Source organism: Pteropus medius, unplaced genomic scaffold, assembly GCF_902729225.1.
Source record: "Pteropus medius unplaced genomic scaffold, Ma_sr-lr_union100, whole genome shotgun sequence".
In the NCBI taxonomy this organism is placed as follows: Eukaryota; Metazoa; Chordata; class Mammalia; order Chiroptera; family Pteropodidae; genus Pteropus; species Pteropus medius.
In genome coordinates, this window is record NW_024346065.1 from 1,035,263 (window position 1) to 1,057,653 (window position 22,391).

General features: G+C 33.2%; 1 protein-coding gene and 1 pseudogene across 5 annotated transcripts in view; one reads left to right on the forward strand and one right to left on the reverse strand.

Annotated features, from left to right (window-relative positions):
* FUT8 (fucosyltransferase 8) overlaps positions 1 to 22,391 on the forward strand; it is a 190,334-nt gene that overhangs the window by 142,908 nt on the left and 25,035 nt on the right. For all 5 annotated transcript variants that reach the window (XM_039875248.1, XM_039875251.1, XM_039875250.1 and 2 more), the window contains one exon: positions 1,499 to 1,736. In XM_039875248.1, the coding sequence (XP_039731182.1) occupies positions 1,499 to 1,736 (238 nt within the window). The remainder of the gene's footprint in view (positions 1 to 1,498; positions 1,737 to 22,391) is intronic.
* LOC120612735 (60S ribosomal protein L7-like) lies at positions 12,335 to 12,946 on the reverse strand (annotated as a pseudogene).

The window sequence follows — 22,391 nt, forward strand, 5'->3', positions numbered from 1 at the left end:
AAAGTAAATAATATGAGTCTCCCTGTACCACATAACATCATACCCCTCTGTCCTTCTCAAATCCTTTGTGGCTGTAACAACCAGAGTGAGACTGCTTATTGTCGTAGGAGTCTTCCACAAATTCAGTCTCAAGTGAAAAGAATTGGCAACTCTAGTACTTGATTGGGGAAACTCTTGACCAAATCTTGCTGAATTTTATCTTGTCTCTTGGATTCGTAGAGGTCTGACTCTTCAAAAGGCTCTTGATGGTATAGGTTCTGCTTTGATCTTAAAAGGCCAGCCTGCAGTAGCATATTTAAATCTTGAAAGATAACCTCTTCTGAAAGTAACTGTGTTGCATTTTCCCCTCTCAGCTTTTCCTTCAGAATCATTTTATAACCTCAGTGTCCTAGTTTTTGTTTCTAAAGCTCTACTTGACAAAACAGATAATATCCCTAGGAAATGGTGGTAGATTTGTAGTTTGGCGACAGTTTTATTCAAGGCTTATATAGATGGAGAATTGGTTTACCTTGCTTCTTGGAGAGAAGATTCTGTTCCTGAAGGCACTCATTCTTTCTCTTCCCTTGCAGACAAAACAGCTTGAAAAACTCAGGCTAAGGAGTCCTTGTCAAAACAAATTTTTATTTGAAGAACTAAGATGCCTAGGGATATTTAACAACAGCCCATATTAAATTACAGCTGAATTGAAACTTTACAATGGAAAAAAAGGAAATTCTCACATTAGCTAACCCCATTGCACCCATGGGTAGATAATATTAAGTGTTTTAACCACTTGCTGTTCATTTTCTAGTAAAGTATACAAACAGGAAAATAAATCTCCTGATTAAAAACTGGCATATCACATTCTCAAGACAGCTAATTTAGAACATGTTCTACAATATATTATGAAAATTACTAGTAGCTACCATCAAGATTAGGTCTTTTAAAAAGTCCCATGACTGATATTTTGTAATTATTGAACTCAGATATCCTTTTACACGGTGGCTTTACTTCCATAATGATTTTGTTTGTGACATCTAGAACTCTGGATATAGATGGAATTAATAGGTAAATCATCATAATTTTTCCTTTAAGGTGATTTGAGTTTCATCAGGGAAGGTAAGCTCAGAATGCTGAAGTACAGCTGGAAAAATGAACAATTCTACTTCTTTCATAAAGATCTCAGTGTAAGCAACTTTGAGTTCGGAGATGGTCATACTTGAATATTCTGATAGAGAAGTGAAAAGAGTATTCTTTTAAATATAACTGCTTAATTTCACATTTGTTTGGTAATGTTTCCAAAGTAACTGCTCTTTTTCACTGCCATCTCCCTAAGTATGTGCATAAATTTTTCAATGAATTCTCTGAAATTCGATTTTTAAAGCTGGATTCTTTGCTTTATAAAATGTACTGGATCAGTCCTGGTTTATTACATGATTTTTGCCCTTGTCACCTGTAAAAAGAAGTTGGCCCCTCTGTACAGCTTATCTTCACTTTTATTTCTCTTCTTCCCTAACAGAATCCCAAGGACTGCAGCAAAGCCAAGAAGCTAGTGTGTAATATCAACAAAGGCTGTGGCTATGGCTGTCAACTCCATCATGTGGTCTACTGCTTCATGATTGCATATGGCACCCAGCGGACACTTATCTTGGAATCTCAGAATTGGCGCTATGCTACTGGTGGATGGGAAACTGTGTTTAGACCTGTAAGTGAGACCTGCACAGACAGAACTGGTGTCTCCACTGGACACTGGTCAGGTAAGAAGCCCGTGCAGCATGTCAGATCTCTGGGTTGAACTGCTACATAACCAGTTATTTTTAGTGTGCTTCCACATTATTGAACTCATTTGATTTTCTAATTATCCTATAAGTAAGGTAGACCAGGGATTCTCAAACTTCAGCATGCATGGGAATCACCGGGAAGGCTTGTTAAAATGCTAGTTTCAGATTCAGTATGTCTGAGTAGGGCCTGAGAATTTGCATTTCAGACAAAGTTTCCAGGTCCAGGGATCACAGTTGGAGAACCACCGAAGCAGACTATGCAAGTACCTTTATTTTCATTTTATAATTGAGGACAACGAAGTGTAATTTGTTTACAGAGTTTTAAATTTTATTCAGGAAACATTTGATGACAAACAATGTGACTCAAGTGCTATTCTAGGCATTCTAAGAGATATGTAGGTCAGCAAGAAATTTCCCTTCTCAACTAGAATTTGGTGGTAGAGAGAAGAGAATATAGAATTTCTTACTGCTAGTCTATTGTTCTTTCTATAGTGATGATCTTTAAACAAGGTTGAAGTTGTGCTACCTTTGTTAATATGCTGACTTTATCATTTTGTAATCTTGGGCAAGTTACTTAACCCCTAGGCCTTGGTTTCCTCATCAATAAAATGAGAGTAATAATTTACCTTTGAGTTGTTGGTAGGATTGAATGCAATAATATGTGTAATGCACTTAGCACAGTACCTGATAGCTATCATTAATAGCCTTTATTCATTGAGCTAATATACATTGAGTGCCTACAGTGCGGAAGATACTGAACTAAGCTATTAGGTGAAATGCTAAGCAAAATGATATACTGTCTCTGCATTCACATCTTGTGAGAAGTCAAACATTTTTCAAAAGGCCGAAGTGTTTTAGTTAATATAATTTCTCATGGGGCTGAGCACCTTTTTTCACAAATTAAAACACTAGATGTGGAATAGGGAGCTGTGTCATTGGCAAAGTAAGTAACTTTGGTTTCTGTGTTTCTTTTTGCCTCCTTTGGAAAATATCAGATAATTCCTGACACTGTTAAGTGTCGGGAAAGTTAATTGGGTAATTTCTATAAAATGCTTTAAGTTGCCACATAAAAGATCTTATATGGATTTAAAGTATTATCTTGTGACGTGAGTTTTGTCTTCATTAGGATGATTTAGAAGCTTTGTTCTATATATATCATCATATTCTTTTCCTTATAACAAATTTATAAGTGAACCTCTTAATCTAGAACCTAGCTGGGCTTTAGTTTTGAGATTACATCTTCCATTGATCTGCTGTGTAGTTTAAAGCTGGTGCAAACAGATTAGGTGTTAAGGTTAGGAAGATACAGGAAAAGCAACTCTGTTAGGCTCACAGCTGCTAACGTTTTCGTTTTGTGGACTTAGTTCAGTTTCAAGCTTCTTTGATTATGGAAGTGTGTAGCCAGAGCAGGGCAAAGTTCTATGTTTCACTGTTTCTAAGGAGAGGCAGCTTTTTGAGTGGTAGTCAGTCAACAGAAAAGTAAAAGTTGGCCTCGCTGGACTTATTATATTTAGTATACACAGTTTGGCCCTGTCTATATGCTACAACTAGTTATTTGGTTTATTTGGTTTTTAATCCTTCTTTGTACATTTTGTATATGTAGGATATGAAGATTAAAAATGGCTTGAATTGGAAACATTCAGAATTTCTTAATGTTACAATTCAGCAGGTTCTAGAAATCATCCTTCTTTTATTTGTGTGGAATCTAAGGCCTAATAGACATTAAATGATTTATCCAGGATCATACAGTTTATAAATAACAGAACTCTGGTTAGTACATTTACTTCTGCCTACCTCCAGTCTACGTCCTTCCCAGTAAAAACATGCCAAACACCCTACCTAGCAAAAAATGATTAGAGGCACAGAACCTCCTGAATATCTAGAAACTAAATAAAATGACTAATTTTATTAGCTCTACCCTCTTTTCTCCTGCTATTTTATAACTTTTTCCAGACCTTTCACATAATTTCCAGTACTGAAAAGTTATCAATGGTATTTATAGTCCCTAATTAAAGAAGTCGTTTTATCATGGTAGCACAGAATTAGAATTTTAATTAAATAGATCTTTCCTTTATCACTACAGGTATTGTATAAAAACATATACTTTTCTTCATGCTAGTGAATTGAACTGTGCCTTTTGGACACCTTTAATTAATTAAACTGGTGATTATTTTCGATATGCTTGCAGAACTCATCATAACGAAAATAATTTAGATGCTAATCGTGTAGCTAAAAGAAGGAAGAGATTTATGTTTGAGCTTAGAAAAGTATAGTTGCCAACCACTTCTGTTTCTGTTTATATATATTATCTATGTATGTACCTTTTGGAGAAACTAATCTATTTCTAGAATTAGAAGAAACAGACTGAATTTTAATAAGTTCTTTGACATTAATCTTTTAGTTAGCCATAAATTACCTACATCTGTTATTGTTCTGACTTGTACAAAGAATCTTGGGATATTTCCCTTGGCACCACTGTCATGAAATTATTGTTCATACACACTTGACATGATGTGCCTGCAGGAGGAATTTAGTGATTCTGTTCAAATCTGTCACCAGTACAGGAATTAGTATGCACATCTGATCCTTTCAAAGCTAAATCATATCTTGTTGTAGGTTGAGTTCTATATTTCGTCTTCATTACTTTATGTCGGTATATGAAACCATATCCTTTGTAATAAATAATTTGGTTAAGTGAAGCAAAATATTAAAAATTATGCTTCCAGTTAAAAATAATAATAATCTCCTCGTCATCTAAAGTTGTTGATAAAATGTCAGTTCATTTTTCTATATCACAAGATGTTTCCTAAATCTAAACTAACTGTGTATAATAGGCCTGATTCTTCCAAATAGATTCCTTATCATTCAGAACGGGGATCTTGTTATTTAATGGTTTGAGGTATCTTTTAATTGTTATCAATTAAAAAAAATATATATATATATATATTGACTGGTGTAGGCTGTGTACGATGACCAGCTTCTGAAATGCTTTTGTAGTTGATATAAATAATCTTGAATAGATGATTTAGCAATAGAGAACCTCAACCATTTAAACTCAATTCTCTGCTGTTTTTTTTTCATTCTAAAAATTGAACATTTATTCAGATTAGCTGTTAAACCACTTTGGCTATTTTGTATTTCCTTCTTGTCTTTTTCTCACTGTCTTAATAAATACGTAATAAATTGAACTGAGTTACTCAATTTGATAAATCTAATTGGAAAACTTTCTTTTAAATGAAAGTAATGACTAATAAAAAATAGTGTTCGTAAATGTGATAAAATTTAATACCGTAGAGTCGCCTAATTTAAGTACACATTTAGGTAGACTGCCATTTGCTATATTCAGTTATCTAAACTGGATGGTTACCTTCTCTCCACATCTCATTTTAAAAAGCTTTTGGTCAAAGAGTTTTATTTGCATCCTTACATGGAGGCAACCTTAAAATAAAAGTAATTTAATAAAAAACACTTCCTGGCCAGGCACCATGTTGGACTACATGAAGGAGATGAGCATAGTAATATAGGGGCAGGCTAGGGGGAAAGGCTGACAACTGAAGAACAATTAAAATATATTATGATGTGGGTAAGTTTGATAGTACTTTGAAGCACAAAGCTAATACATATCAGGGATTCTTCTGGAAGAAGTGATTTTTAAGCTAAGATTCAAAGTATAAGTAGGAGTCAGCCAGGTAGAGATGTGGTAGAAGAATTTTGTCGGTGGGCACATGTGAAAAGGGAGGCAAGAAAGCATGGAGTCATTGGGGGAAGTAAAAGTAGTTTATAGTAAGTTTGAATATTGAGAGACTAATATTTTGTTTTGCAAACACATGTCACTTATAGGGTTTGCGTTTGGATAGTTGTGTGATTTTGTTCTTCCCTAAAAACAATAGGTTTTAAATCAGGGGTCAAAAGCTCTTTGTTTTGTTTTTGTTTCAGAGAGTAAAGTTAGAAGTCAAATCGTTTCGACTGGCTCTTGGTGTTATCTAGGAACTATTAAATTCTTTTTATTTTTTTTTATTAAAAAGTTTTATTTCATTTTTAATATCTTTTAGAGTTCACTCTTGGTAAATTTTTAAAAGCTGACAAATACTACAAACTCATACAATCCAGAAAAAAGCAACATGACATTTTTTAAGTTAATTGCCTAAAGCACTTTATAATACCTGTTTTTCCTACATTTTAAAATTTGGATAATCTGTATATGGCAACAATTTTGAATTACTGTTTCACATAGAGATAATAAGAAGGTAATTCAGTGTTCAAACTTGGTTGATCAAATTTTTTCCCAGTTTTATTGAGATATAATTAACATATAATATTGTATTAATTTAAAGTATAAAACAATGATTTGATATATGTATATCGTGAAAAGATTATTACAATATGTTTAGTTCAGTCCACCACTTCATGTAGCTACAGATTTTTTTCATATGATGAGAATTTTTATTCTCTTAGAAACTTTCAAATATACAATACAGTATTGTTAACTATAGTCACCATGCTGTAAATTATATCTCCAGAACTTACTTATCATTTAACTGGAAGTTTATACCTTTAGACCACCTTTAACCCTTTCCCACACCTGCAACCCCTCCATGCTCTGGAAACCAAACTGTTCTCTGTTTCTGTGAATTCATTTTTTTAATATTCTACATATAAGTGAAATCATACAGTATGTCTTTCTCTGTCTGACTTATTTCACTTAGCATAATGCCTTCAGGTCTATGTTGTCACAAATGTCAGAATTTCCTTTCTCATGGCTGAATAATGTTGCCATGTGTATATATCAAAAGATAGATAGACAGATAGATAGATAGATAGATAGATAGATAGATAGATATCTATGTACATACATACTTACTATATTCTCTTTATTATTCCATTGATGGACACTTAGGTTGTTTCCATGTCTTGACTATTATAAATAATGCTGCAGTGAACATGGGTATGCAGATATTTCTTCCAGATAGTGGTTTAATTTCCTTTGGATATATGCCCAGAAGAATTGCTGGATCATATGGTAGTTCTAACCATTAATCTCTTTAAGCAAATGTTTCACTTATGTCAAAAAGAAAATCTTTATCAATCAGAGCACAAAAATAAATTGTTTAAAATTTTTCCAGTGAAACTAATATTTTTAACATTTACAAAATTACTAAGCTGTCTGTTGGAATTATTTAAACATTCTAACCAGCTTGTATTGTTAATAATGGCTAATCTTAGGTGCACTAATTGGTAAACTAATAATGTGGTTGAGACTCTATAGGCATAATATACCTATTAAGATGGGCTATGGACATGCTTGCATGTCATATTTTTACAGTAATATTTTCAGCCTTTGGTGATTAATTAATAAAAACTTGAAATAGATGCATATAATATTTTAGATCCCTTATGCTGGAAAAAAAAATCTTGATTTCTCTGTGTAGGTAATATAAGGGAAGATGAAAGAATACTGAACTGAATTTTACCATTTCTGATCTTGGTTCTGTTGTTTTTAGCTTTGTGAACTTCAGTTATAGCTTCTGAACCTCAGTTTAGCTCTAAAAAAAGCTCATGATACTTAGTACCTGCCTCCCTATCCACTTTTATAGGGCTATAATCCCAAGGGAAAATGATTAACAGCTATAAAAGGTACTTAGATGATTTTCGCATACAGTTTATTTTCATTGTCTCTATATTTAGTTCCAGATTTTAAAACACAAACATGATAATGGAATATATTATTAGATTATAACCCGCAACAACAGGAAAATTATTCTTCTACTCTAAGATAAAAATTAGGCCTTTATAAGAGCTTCATGTACATTTTTTTCTTTTTAAAATTACAAAGTTAAATGGAAAAATTTAAAGAGATCAAGAGAGAAGAAATAACTTCTGAGAATAACTTCTAGACGCTAGAATATCTGTGCTTAATAAATCTATTATTTAATCATAATAAAATTCTGGATCAGGGAGTCTCTCTACAGCTACCCTAAACCTCCATCAATTCTCAATATTTTTTCTATATGAGCACACTTGAGAGAGAAGGTATATATGCTTCCACCTATAACATGGCTCTCTGTAGTTAGTGACTTTTAAACTGGTGGTGTTTGGGGTAAAGAGTGGTGGTACAGGGAGAAGATCTGGAGAATGAGTTGGTACCATATGTAGTTGAAAAGCCAGCTATCCCCGCTTCAAGATTCTAACAGGTCTCTCTGCCCTGCACCCCACTCCTTTGAGAATGACTGATCTAAGCAAGTATCATTGCAGGTACATAAGGACTTTTGTTTCAACCTATATAAGATTTTTGTTCTGCTCTTCATGGTCTGTATAAGAAAGAAGGATCTTTGTTTCAGGAATGTAAAATACCAATTAGAATATATGTATGTCTCAGAACTCAAGTGGCTTTTCACTATGACATCTCCTTTATCTTCAGCTTCCCACTTAGGGAGATAGAAGTCTATGGTATCTCATTTGTAGTTACAAAATATGTGAATTGGGAGCTGAAGCTTTGTCCACACAACAGTCTTGCCCAGAGCGAGCCACATTCTGAAACACAATTATAAATGTTTATTTTCATGTTTATCCTATAAGTACTTCTCAAATTAAGTTTTGAGTAAACTCGGGGAAAGCAAATCAGAGGTTTGCAAACTTCCAGGATAAACATAGTATATTTTCCTGGATTAACAGTTTTATTTGCTGATATGTAAATTAGATTATTTTCAAATACTAAAACAGGATAATGGCATTAAATAAAAAATTTGATGAAACATCAAACTTTAGCCCACTGGTTTTACCCTCAGTAGTGTAAGTTTACCCTTTTCTGCTATTGGAAACATTTTGGTGGAAAACTGTATTTAAATTTAGCTGTTGATTTTATCTTGAGGGAGTCTCCAGATGGCAACAGGGCTTAAATGTTCTCAGTTGTTTACACAATACCAAGCACTTGACCAGAGCACAATAAATGCAATAAAAGAAACATAAAACTCACCTTTCCTGTATCCCAGTCCACATCGCAAATAATTATTTTGCAAGCTGCGTGAGGCACTCTTACTAAATTGTAGATTAAAAAAAAAATCTCTTGCTAAGAATGAATCTTTTTAGTAATATATTCTGCCCTTTTCAGACAAGGTTCTGGTAGGATAAGTTTAAAGATAAAAAGAGGTATGATTTAGGAAGTAGGAATATATATTTAGCATCAAAGTTATTGCGGAGTAGAAACAATTTCATTTGAAAAGTTTTCAGAAAATCCTCTTAAGTCTTTTTAGAACCTGTCTAAGGTTGCTAGAGCTAGAAATAGAATATAGGTGCTCTTTTTCCTGTGGGATTTCTGGGCCACATAGCCTTGCTACCTGTATCACAAATTATCAGTGTTTTTAGAAATACTGGTATACCTTTATGTTACAAATATGTTTCTTAAAGATTTGCTATACATTGAATTATATATCATCATGTTTTAAACAGTCTAGTAGAGCTATGTAAAGAAAGGAAATCCTTTCATAGAGTAAAGAATCCGTTTTCTAATATGAGCTATTAGTCCTCTGATCACTAGTTCCCTCCCTCCTTCTCTTCCCCCTCCCTTTTTTAAATGTTTGGATTTTTCTGTTTTCCTGAGGCACACCTATGTAAGTCTTTGAGGCTCAGTCACATTTGGCTTTTGATTCAAACATCAAAATATATAAAAGGAAGAATGCAATCACTCAGTAGCATTTCAATAAGTATTATTTGTTTAAAACACATAGATCACATTCAAGTTTAGAATGATTCTACAAAAAAGATAATTATTGAAAAGCTAAAGAAAGTTAATAATGCCTCCTAGTCCATTTGGTTAGTTTTATATGTCAGAGCTCTGAGTAAGATACAAATCTAGAATTCCTTATCATTCTTCCTCAGGTTTATATAAATATAGGCTAATTCTTTGGAGTGAGAAATAGTTTATATATATATAAAGAGAATTATATATATCCTTTTTTTCCCTTTAAAAGTATGTTAATCATAAGAAAGTTCAATAGAGGTTTCTACATTAGGCAACGGTATAAAATAGATAGATAGATAGATAGATAGATAGATAGATAGATAGATAGATAGATAGAGATAGAGATATCTTATTTAAATAATAGACTCTCTTTCTCACACATTTTCTTTGCCTTTAGCAGAAGGCCAAAATCAGATGATAGAATTGCAAACATCTCTAGGTGTTACTTTAGAGATCAGGATTCTTTCTCCTGTTTTCTTCTCAGAATTCAAAGAATAAAAATATTCCTGGCAGTATTGAAAAGGATTAGAGTTGAGTTCCCCACCTTTTCCTAAAGAGGTGCTCCTTTTGATTCAAGTAACGTTTAATTTACTAGTATAATACAAGAAGCTTTTAAGCAATGCAGGTTGTATTCCCTGGAAGCAATTAATTGTAAATAATAATACTATAAATCAAATTAATTTTTCAAAAGATATATTACAATTCAAAAGTCTGATGTCCAACTTTATTTTTTTAAAAGTACAACTACTACACAACTACTATATATATTTACTTAGGTGTAACATTTATATTTATAATATTTTTTAGTGTAAAGTTTCTAAGAAAGTGGGTCACCCACATATGTAGGGAAGTGCACTAGTCATCAAGTAAAAATTTGAGAGTTTCTAGATGCTATGGGGGATATAAAAATAAATAATGTCCAGTCCTTGCCCTTCAGGAACTTGCATTGAGTAATATTAAGACCCATAAATCTGTAAATGTAACAAAGATGAAATATGTTAAGTGTCATAAGAGAAATATAAAGTTTTGTAGGTCATCGGAGGATAGAGCAACTGTTCCTGACTGAATTAAAGGCATTATTGGGAGCATAAGCTGGTACTTTGAAGAATGAGGAAAGGCATAGTCTATAGAAGAACAGATCAATGTCATTGATTTGCAATCAGAAATTATTAGCTGCGTGACTTTAACTAGTGTCCCATAACCTTTCTTAATACCTGTTCTATGTACCTGACAGAGTTGTCATTAGGATTCAAATTGATAATATATTTGACACTGCTTTATATATTCTAAATCAACCAACATGTTCTTATTACCACTTTGGTTTTGTGAGAACAGAACAAAATAACAATAAAAACACAATTGGGTCATGGGATTTCAGCCAGGCTTCTCTTGAGAAATTTTGCAACCAGCATTGACGAAACTTAGAAGTACTTGATGGCTTTTTGTGAAATTCATTCAGAAATGTAAATGCAAAGAGAAGTGAATTACTATAGAGGGGCAAGGTGAGGATAACCATCCCCTTTGCTTGTTCTCCCACAGAGAGCCAGCTTTAGCTCCACTTCTCTTGGGGTTTATTTAGATTGTCCAGTAAAATCTCAGTGTCTAGACTGATTGGGTACCAGAAGTATGCTCTGGTCAAGGAAACTAGACCAATTCCTCTTTGGTTTTGAGGACTGAGTTGCCTTCTTAGCTAGAGCCATCCTTGACCCAAATCAGAGAACTTCCTGACAAGTGTTTAGTCTTCAGTTAATTCTATAGCTCTTCAAGCTGACGGGATGATGATTTGGGGAGGCAGGAGGGAGACTTGGAATAAAACAAGCTATCTTGGATCTTTACTATGTAGGTAATACTAAGGAACAAGACTAAATAAATTCCTATGAAGTTTCTACTTTGTGAGAGCTGTGTCAAAATTAATGCCTAGGAATCTGAACACACCCAAGGCATGAATTTCCAGGTAACTTGCCTAAAAGTGAAGAGTAGTCTTTAGTGAGGAGTTTTTTTCAAAATACTAAATTTGCTCTATGTGTTGAGCAAATTCTAGGGATCTGAATATTAGAAACCCATAAAAGTGAGAGCCTTTAACTGACCATCCCTCTGGAAACTGTCTGTTGACTAGATGTAACTACATGTACCAGACCGGAAGAGATTTTGTTTAGGTAAGCAACCCAAAACATAGTATTGAAGCACCGTAGCATGCTCCTCTCCTTTTGGGCATTAAATATTATATTCGAAGCTATTTTTATTCTAGGAGAATATAGTATGTTTAGGTTATGGCTAGGAATGAACTAGCCTAGAACAGTCCAATGAGATTTTATGGCATGATGGAAAAAGCAGTTGATAAAAGGTAAATCACCAGCAATTTCCTTTTTCTGCTGCCACTGCCTATCTTGTTGTGTCCACTGAAATTGGACAGTAGGACAGTAGGAATTAGGGGGTAGAATGGGTTAGTAGTTGCTTCTGCTGCTACCTCTGGCCAATCTTGATCCATGCAGTTCAGAATATCCAGTGATAGTATTGCCAAAAGTAATTGTGCTGTGTCCCTTTTTTCTAGATTATATCCAATGCCAGTCATGGAACCACCCATATTGAGATTCTAGAATCTATAGGGCAGTCCATCTGTATCCTTTGGAAATGTCTAGTCATTAGTATCTGGGTTGAGTTCAGAGGGTTAGATAAGCCTTTTAGGAATATAATCTCGACATTTTTAAAAATGATATAATGTCTCTATGTCAGAGGAAAGATTAACTATGGCTTGCCATGAATGACTATCTTAGAGGCACTGATTTGAACTATATATGTGTTAAGTATATTTAGTGCATTTACCTATTGTATCTTATTATATATTTGTGTCATGATTTGCTTCTTTGAAGTATTTTCCAACAATATACATCTCACGAATCAGATCTTTCATGCCAATGATAACACATTTACCAAGAGATCGAGCAATCAATGTGTTATCTGTTAGGGAAATTTGTTTTTTGTTGATTTTGCCATAGCCACCCTTGTAGATCAGTTCACTTACTGACTTCAGGTTTGGGTACCACAGTCCTCAGCATGTTAATTGAACCTTTGTTGAGCATAACAAAGGTGTCATTAAAGATCTGGCGAAGGCAAAGAAGCTGCAGCACCTTTCAGTCCTTTGGGCTCATACCACTGATGCCCCTGAACCTGATGACGAATGCCAATTTGGGTTCCTCAGGTACATAGAAGTTGCCAGCTTTTCTTGCCATTCTAGCCATTTGAATCTCAGTTCTGTACATCTGCCTATATTCTTTGTGATAGTGCTTAGCTTTTTCATAGAGAAATTTCTTCCTTCCCTTTTGAAGCATGTTTTGGGCAAACTTCTTTCTCAGACGCTTGATCTTCAGCTCTGCAGAATTCCTTTACTCTTTCTTAAGGTTTCTGGCACAGCAGGAACATTCTTCTTCTCTTCTGCACCCTTCATGGTTCCAGGTGGAAAAGAGCTGGGTATAAGTTCTTTATTGGAAATATGATTTGTAAATATTTCTTTTCAGTCTGTGGCTTGCCTTTTCGTTTTCTTAACAGTGTCTTTTGAAGATCAAAAAAATTTAACTTTGTTAAAGTCCAGTTCATTGATTTTTGTTTTTTTTGTAACTATAAAAGTTAGTGCTTTTTGTGTCCTAAGAAATCTTTGTCTATCCTAAGGTCACAAACATAGTCTTTTTTATTTTCTTCCAGAAGCTTTATAGTTTTAGCTTTTATGTTTTTATCTGTGATCCCTCTCATATTATTTTTTATGTATAGTGTAAGGTAAGGGTTGAGATTCTTTGTTTTCCATATGTTTATCCACCTGTTCCACAATTCTCTTTTGAAAACCTTGTTTTTCTCCATCGAATTGTTTCGTGCCTTTGTCAAAAATTGATTGACAATATATCAGTCTTTTTCTGGTCTCTCCATTCTGTTCAACTACTCCATTTATGTCTATCCCTACACATTAATTTTTTATCTGACATAAAATATTTTCCTACACAAAATCTCAGCTGTTTGTATGTGTGTCTATCTCTTTGGATATCTTTGATTCAGTAAACATCTGTTGAATACTTTCTCAGTTCAGGTATTATGAAAGTAATATATACAGCAATAGCTAACATTTAGTGAACCTTACTATGTAACAGTGCTTAAGAACTTTGCATATGTTATTTAATAGTCACAATAAACTTATATAGTTAAGTGCTATCATTATCCACATTTTAGGTAAATAATTTGCCAGAGGTAATAAGAAACCCCTAGTTTCTTATTAAAGATCAGGTTCTAACTTCAGAACCTGATCTTTAAACATTATGCTCAGAGAGCAGCAAACCATAACTCCCAAAGCCTGATTCTGTAAGGCCTTTTACATTTTTAAAGGTTATTAAAAAAAAAGAAAAAAAAAAGAATATGTGACAGATATATGTGGCCTGCAAAACATAAAATATTTATTATCTGGCTCTTTACAGAAAAGGTTTGCCAATTTCTGTATGGATGGTTAAGACAGTCCCTGTTCTCAAGAAGCTCCCGGTCTAAATAGGAAATTAGCACAAACATTTAAAAATTCTATCTCATGAGGCAAAATGTGGTTAGTAATGTTTATAAAGATTTAAATAAGAACTCCAAAGGATTGAGAGTTACAGTTATCCAAGCCAGAAAAATAAAAAGAAATGGCATTTGAACTGGTCTTGAAAAACTTGTAAAATGACCAGCAATCTTAGTATAGAATTTTGCACACCTGGGGTGCTTGATGGATGATGATAAAAATTTCATGTGCCTGTCATATCTTACACAGAATAGTGCCAAAGTATCAGAACTCCTGTGCATTATTTTTTTCTTCTGCCTCTAATTTGCTGAATTATGTGGAAGAGAGCATTAAATCATTTACTTCTCAGTTATCCTTTGATAGAATGTGACTTAAAAATCTGTCTGATAGCTAATTATGTTGCATTTCTCAAGGGACTCCAAAACAAATCTGATGGAGGGTTCTTAGGTGAACAGGCAAAACTGTAAACCAACATTTACATTGAGAGTAATTGCAGTTTTTATGATAGATTTCTTATTCATAGGAATTCAACATGTAATTTTATTGCACCTGATTTGGGGAAAAGGTAAACAAATGCAACTGTGCTTTTGAAGAATATCGTCAAAAATAGTCAAGTTAATAGAGAATTCCTTGTTAGGAAATTTTGAATTGAATTGAGAAAATGATATAAAATTAACATTGTTATTATTACTCGACCCTTCATTGTAAACAGTGGCAAGGATATAAACAATGAATATCACCCTAAATATTTATACTTTCTAAATTAAGTACACAGGAAAGTATTGAACCACATCGAGAGATGCATTTTCTGCTAAAATAATATAGAATGTGACAGTTAAATAATTAATGAAATGGTTAGATATGAAGGCATTTTTCTCAAAGAGAGGAAAGGATAAGTTACCCCCTGTCAACTGAACAGTATTTCAAACAAAAATAAAGGCAGGAGAGGTATAAGACTCCCTAGTTTTGTCGTTTGTGCAGACCAGTATTCATTGTATGAGTAATAAATGTTATGTGTATATTCATGACATCTTTAAAAATATAAAAGCTTTTAGCTACTTTTTCTGAATATCATATTGATATGTAATTATTGAACTAATTAACGTATATATAGACAAATCACTGTATCTTGGTCTGCTGTGGATATATAATTTAAATGTTTCTCATTTGATTAAATGAAATCTTTTTTGAACATTTTTCTTAGTCTGAAAAGAAATATACTTTAGTGGTGAATAATAATTTTAGTCTCTGTGTTCTGTGTTGGTGCAGATATATTGTTTGACATTGATTTTGTATGAAAATGTATATTTGATGGCATTTTCAGTTGTTTAACAAAAAGACTAACATATGTTTTACTACAACAACTGTAATATGCCCTTAACTCTTTACTTATACATATTTCTCTTCATTTTAGTAGTGTCATTATCTATATAGTTGAGTGAAAACAGAATGGCCATGGATGTAAGAAAACATTTCTATAAATGCGTTTGCTATACTATTTCTTAAAGCCCACCTCACGGTTCTGTCTCATTGAAATGAATTGCCTGGGTCTCTACACTAAGCAGATTTTAAAAATGGTAAAAAAGAATCATTTGGAGATGGTTAGAATGCAGTCTTTGCATTGTGGCTAAAAAATAGCCTGAGCTCTTTATCTAGCCATGTTATTCTTTAAAAATAACAGCAAAAGAAATCGTTTTACAGCTATATTTTTGACATAATTAACTATTGTCAAGGGCAAACTAGCATGTTAAAACTATTGCTTTTTTTTTGTAAAACATAATATGCTGTTATCCAGTTGTACATTTAATTAGTTTAGTTTAAATTAATCAAATACTATTTCGCATCAGGAACCACAGCTAAGAGATACTTAGAGAAGACTCTTCAGTTTGTGGATTTTTTATAAAAGGCCACTGCTCTTTCTCCTGTCCTTTCTCCTCTCTGTGTTTAGGTTAGTGACTACCGGAAGAAATAAAGTAAAATCTCAGCCTCCTTTTTATTTCCTTAGTTGTCGTTTTATAACCTCTTTTGTCATTTGGATGTGAGACAACACGTGTTTGCAACCTGCACTCAGTATCCCAATTCAAAAAAGAGATTTTGACACATTTTCCTCTAGCGGCACTAAACGGAAGAGCTTACTTTCTCTCAGTGGCCATTGCATAGAACAGTAAGAAATGATCAATCGACTCTCTCTTAAATTAATTAAAAGAGATATAATTGTAGATAATTTAAAACAATAGATAACCAAAAAGTCACTTTTCTTTCACTTTGAATAGTCTTATGCCCATGCTATGGTAACTTAACCCCAGAGTATGGAAATGATATGCAGAGGCTCACGTGGATAAGGCACACCTCAAGAAATAGAGAGCCTTTATATTTTGTTGCATGATGGTGAACAGCTGTAAGCAGCAGTGAGTTTGCCCTTTTTGACAGCTGGCTTTATTTAGCATTTTAAAAAATTGCATGCTATTTGCCTCTGGTGCCTGGCATTCTTTGATTAAAATTTTAAATGTTTTCTTATCATACTCTGACACAAAGCTCACTTACGCAGTTCCAAGTCTAGCCTGAAACACCTGTTCTTGAATCCATTTTTTAAAAAAAGTTCAATATGAAATAAATCTCTGTGCCATATCATGCTGGAATGAAAGAAAGTGTACATTATTATAATGGAAACTGATCAAGCTACTTAGATGGGCTTAAGTGAAAGGTTGAGGCCTGTTAATGGATATGAGATATTATTACACCAAAGCCATTTCAATAAATATTGTATTAATATTGTTAAGAGTTGTTTTTGTTTTGTTAACAATAGTCTGAAGACAAATAGGGAAAGGGGCTTGATTATATATTTTATATGTCATATATAAATATATATTATATATTATATTTATTTTAAGACTTAAAATCTCATCAATAAGCAAAGAGTAAGAAACTTATGTATGAGGGCACATTTTATGTACCTGTTTGCCATAAAAGAAAACTTTGAAAAAGCTATATTTATACTTATATCAAATTATACCCTTCATATCAATATTGACCAGAAAATTCTTACAGTTGTGAACTTGAAAATATATATCTACACTGAAGTAGAAATTAAATACATTTAGATAGAACAAGTTTCTGCCCAGGGGAGAGATATCAGGTAACCTGTGATTCATACTTTATTGAATTTAAGCTGTTTCTCCGTATCGCTTTACAGTTGGACTGAAAAGGCCTTTGATTTAATAGAAAACTCTTTGTGCTTCTAATTTGTGATAAGTTTAGCCTTTGTTAGTTTGTTAGAGGTTTCACTGAAACCCTTTCCAGGCCTAGCTCCCTCTTCAGTCAAAGGAAACACCTTATGTTTTCTCATCATTAGTAATTTTTAGCAGTTTCTATGGTATCTTTTTTTTTTTTTTAAAGAGCATCCCTCACTTATTCTCTCTAGAAAACAAGAGGGAGTGGGTAGCATGGTTTTTAATTAATATATGACAAGACAGGGATTAGAGATTGTGTTAACTGGACAACATTGTCAGAGATCACAATTTTCTGGATTTAAAATTTCATCTGGATCATATTATCAGTTTGTTAATGCCAATTTTTTTTCATTCTGTTTGGCATAATTATTTTTAAAATTTTTTAAAAATATAAAGCAATTAATACCTATTGCTAAAAAAACCAGAAAGAGTAAAAAATGTAACAAAATTAAAATACTACTTAAATATATGCGTGTATGCAAATTCTTTAAGCCTTTTTGAATGCATGTATTTTTTTTAATTAATAGACTATTTTTTAGGTTTACAGAAAAATTTATTAGAAAGTACAGAGTTCCCATATACTCCCTCCTCCTCTTCTTCCTCCTTCCCTCCCTCTCCATGGCCCAGTTCCCTTATTATTAACATTTGCGTTGATATGGTACATTTGTTATGATCAATGAACAGATATTGATAAACTATTATTAACTAAAGTTTACAGTTTACATTAGGGTTCAGTCTTTATGTTATATAGGTCTATGAGTTTTGCCAAATACATAATGTCTTGCATCCACCATTACATAATTATATGAAATAGCTTCACAGCACTAAAAAATCTGTGTTCACCCCTCCTCCTCCCTTCAACTTCTGGCAATGGCTAATCTTTTTTCTGTCTCCATAATTTTCATTTTATGGAATGTTATATAGTTCGAATCACACATTATGTAGTGTTTTCTGTCTGCTTTTTTAAAAAAAGTTTCTCCATGTCTTTTTGTGGCTCAACAACTCATTTCTTTTTATTGCTAAATAATACTGAATTGTGTGGATGTACCACCGTTTATTTTTCCACTCACCTATTGCGGGACATCTTGGTTGTTTCCAGGTTTTAGCAATTATGAATAAAGTTTTCAACTCATTTGGGTAACTACCCAAGAGAGAGATTGCTGAGTTATATGGCAAGACTATGTTCGACTTTGTAAAAAACTGCCAAACTGTCTCCCAAAGTGGCTGTTGTAGTCTGTTTGACCTACATAACGAAACACTATAGTTGGGGGGCTTAAACAACAGACATTATTTTTTACAGCCCTGGAGGCTGAGAAGTCCAAAATCAGAGTGCCAGCAAGTTCAGTTCTTGGTAAGGACCCTTTCCTGGCTTGCAGATGGCCTTTTTCTTGCTATTTTCTCAGATGAAAGAGTGAGGAAGTTCTGGTGTCTCTTCCTCTTCTTGTAAGGGCACTAATCCCATTGTGGGGGTCCTACCCTCATAGCTTCATCTAAGTCTAATTACCTTCCAAGGGCCCCACCTCCTAATATTATCACATGGGGGGGGTTAGGGTTCCAACATATGAATTTGGGAAGGACACAAACATTCAGTTCATAATAGCTGTCCCATTTTGCATTCCCATCAGGAATGAAGAAGAGTTCTTGTTGCTCCATATCCTTCTCAACATTTGGTGTCATCACTGTTTTAGATTTTAGCCATTCTAATAGACATATATTGAAATCCTGTTTTAACTTACAATGCACTAATAATCTATAATGTTGGTCATCATATGCTTATTCACCATCTCTATAATCTTCTTTGGTGAGGTATATGTTCATATCTTTTGCCCATGTTGTAATAAGGTTTTTTGTTTTGTTTTGTTTTCTTGTTAAGTTTTAAAAGCTCTTTTTATATTTTGGACAGAAATTCTTTATCAGATATTTTGATAATGATTCATTCCTTGGTCATGTTCAGTCTACAGATGAGTCCATCAAAGGCGTTCTTCATTTCTGTAATAGTGTTTTTGATTTCTAGCATTTGCTTTTGATTCTTTCTTAGAGTTTTCATCTCTTTGCTTTCATTACTTATCTCTTCTTACATATTGTCCACTTTTTTCGCTAGAGTCCTTAACATATTAATCACAGTTACTTAAAATTCTCAGTCTGGTCATTCTAAAATCGCTGCCATATATGAGTCTGGATCTAATGGTTGCTTTGTCTCTACAGCCTCTATTTTTTTTTTTTTTGGTCTTTTAGCATATCTTGTAATTTTTGTTGAAAACTGGACTTGCTGTATAAGGTAAAAAGAAACTGAGGTAGATATGCTTTTAGTGTCAGGTTTTATGTTTATCTGGCGAGGAGTTTGGCTGTGTTAACTGTTAGCTATAGCCATGGTATCAGATGCTAAATATTTCCTCTAGTATCTTTGTTTTTGTCTCCTCGGTTGTTTTGGGATTTTCTTGTAGACTTCATAAATAGACAGTTCTTTTAGCTGTAATCCTTTGTTATTATTCAGTAGCCCTATTAATAGGTGGTATTGTATGGGGAAAGGGAAGTATTCTATGCTCCTATGATTAAGACTGTGTTTTAGTGAATCTGAGATTGGTATATCCTTTCCTCTGGTTGGTTAGGCTTTTGTAAAATCTCAATAGGTTAGGCTCTAGTAAAATAGTTTCCCTTGATGGTAAGCCTTAAGGAGAACAGAGAGCTGTTGCAAGTACACTGAACTAATATGTGAAAATTCTCTGAAAATGAAAAAAGGTACAATATGTTTTATTATAATGATAGTAATGATTACAAACAGCAATAACGAGATATGAAAATGTTAGTTTTGAAAAATGTTTAATTTATTTTTATATTTTGTTATGTATAGAAATATTCTAAGTGAGATTCTTATAAATTAATTTCATTATCTACTTGAAGTTAATATACAGTGTGAAACCTATAAAATTCTGAATGAAGGGATAGACTTTGTTCTAGTAATAAAACATGCCAAAATCATGCCTAGCATAATTTTCTTTTTATCAGGCTCAGCATATCATGTAAAAGTTAACTATAAGTTCTGATATTATTTAATAACTAAAATAGATTCTATAGTGTTTGTCACTCTCAAAGATAATTCTTTAAGCTCAGGAAACTAGAGTCAGCTCCCTAGAAAAGCATACAGTGAAATCATAACAAAATAACAAAAGTAAGGATATTTCTTATCATGTCCTATTGAGGTTGTACAGATTTAAAAACTGGTTAACGGATCTAAGGCTGAATTCCTATATATTTCTGAAGTACTTTTTGAAGTAACAAGAAGAATAGAAGTGTTATAGAGATATAGTTTAGCAAGTAATTATATACTATTTTCCAGATATTTGTTATCTAAATGACAAGAAAAGTCTTTAAAGGCAGTATTTGAGTAGTATCGATCGTTTTGCATCTTAAAGCAGTTGATACTCTCAGATCTCAAAATTTACTCATAACATTGTGATTGTGTTGCTGAATGGTGAGTTCACCTACTATGCGATTATTTCCTACCAAAGATTGTGGCATCTGTGTTAATTACAGTATTTTATATATTAAATTCATTCATTCAATTAAACACTTATTTTGTGCTTTCTATGTGCCTGGGATATTTATAGTTGCTGAAGCAACAGGTCGAATAGGTTAGGGTTTACATCTTCATTCCAGACTGTGGGAGAGACAAATATACATAAAAATATAATTATAATACAGTTTGCTAAATGTAGTGAGATATATATATATATATGGATGGTTCTTAAAATTACCTTATGTTCTGAGAGTTAAAATTCTAAAAATTTAAATTTCTGAAAGCCAAAGGTTTGCTATATTCCAGTTATTAACTCCCCACAGCATCTAATAGCTTCTGTTTGGGGAATACAGCCCTTGCTGTCTTGCGTATATCATGTAACCACTCCTTCCCCTCTCCCTCAAACACACAGATATTCACAGCTGTATAGGTCAAGTGATTACCTGACTCTGGGAAATTAATCCTTTAGGCTAGGCAATATCAATAAGATTCTCTGTTGAGAGGTAATCTAATCTTGTGATTGTGCACACCATCCCTGGAGTCTGATGGATCTGGATTCCAACTCCTTCTGTGGTCATCTATAAGTGTACTTGCTCTATAGGGTCCTTTTGGTAAGTAAAAGATATATATATATATATATTATATATATATATACATACATATATATAATATTTATAAGCATTTAGCACAGCACTCAGCACATGGTCTCAGTAAATGTTAGTGTAATTACAAGACAGAGACTCTAGCTTATATGAGGGTAAGACTTAAGTTATAAAATCCTGTAGCCAGAAGCCGATGTTTCCAAGATGGACCCTGAGCAAGAGAGAAGTCACTTTGCAGAAAGGAAAGTGTAGCTGACCTGCACAGACCATGTGGCCACAGAGAAATGGTAAGAATTGCAGGTTTCCTATTTCTTATAAGATGCAGTTATACTTCCTGCTCTTTGTTTCTTGGCAATTCTCTTGTATTCTTTGCGTAATCTTTTTACTTGAACTAATTTGCCTAGGTTTCTAGTCCTTGCAACCACTGATCCTTGACTAAAACAGTTCTCAATAAGTATTTTTTGGTTGCCTGATATTGTTGAGAGAATAGTCATGTACAAGTTTTATTCTAACAAAATTGAACTATATAGTAGTAGCTTCAGAATTACAATACTCTTTATTTTATGAATTTTATATTCTACTTTAACCAAGCAAGCAGTATCCACAGGCATAAGTAATATTCTATTTTTCATCCTCTTATCCTTTTCTTGTTTTGTGGCATAGCTGCCTCTTATCTCCATGCTTCAAGGAAAAGGAATAAGAGTTTGTTGGTACACAAAGAAAAAGCATCCTTTAGAGACAAAATGTAACACAGTCTTATTATCTCATATAGTTGTTTCTTGTGCATTGAAGCCTAAGAAGGGCGTTTTGGGTCACATCATTGATTCATCCAGTTCAGTACTCTGATTTAACAGTAGTTCTTAGTGACATTTTATGGGAGTTATAATTGCCATCCATGATGTCAAGGTCTAAGCATTCATATTTTTGCACAAACATATAATTTCTGGCTTTTACCTTCTCTTGGGATAATGAGCTTGGTAAGAATTCTACATGTTATGTAAAATAAGACT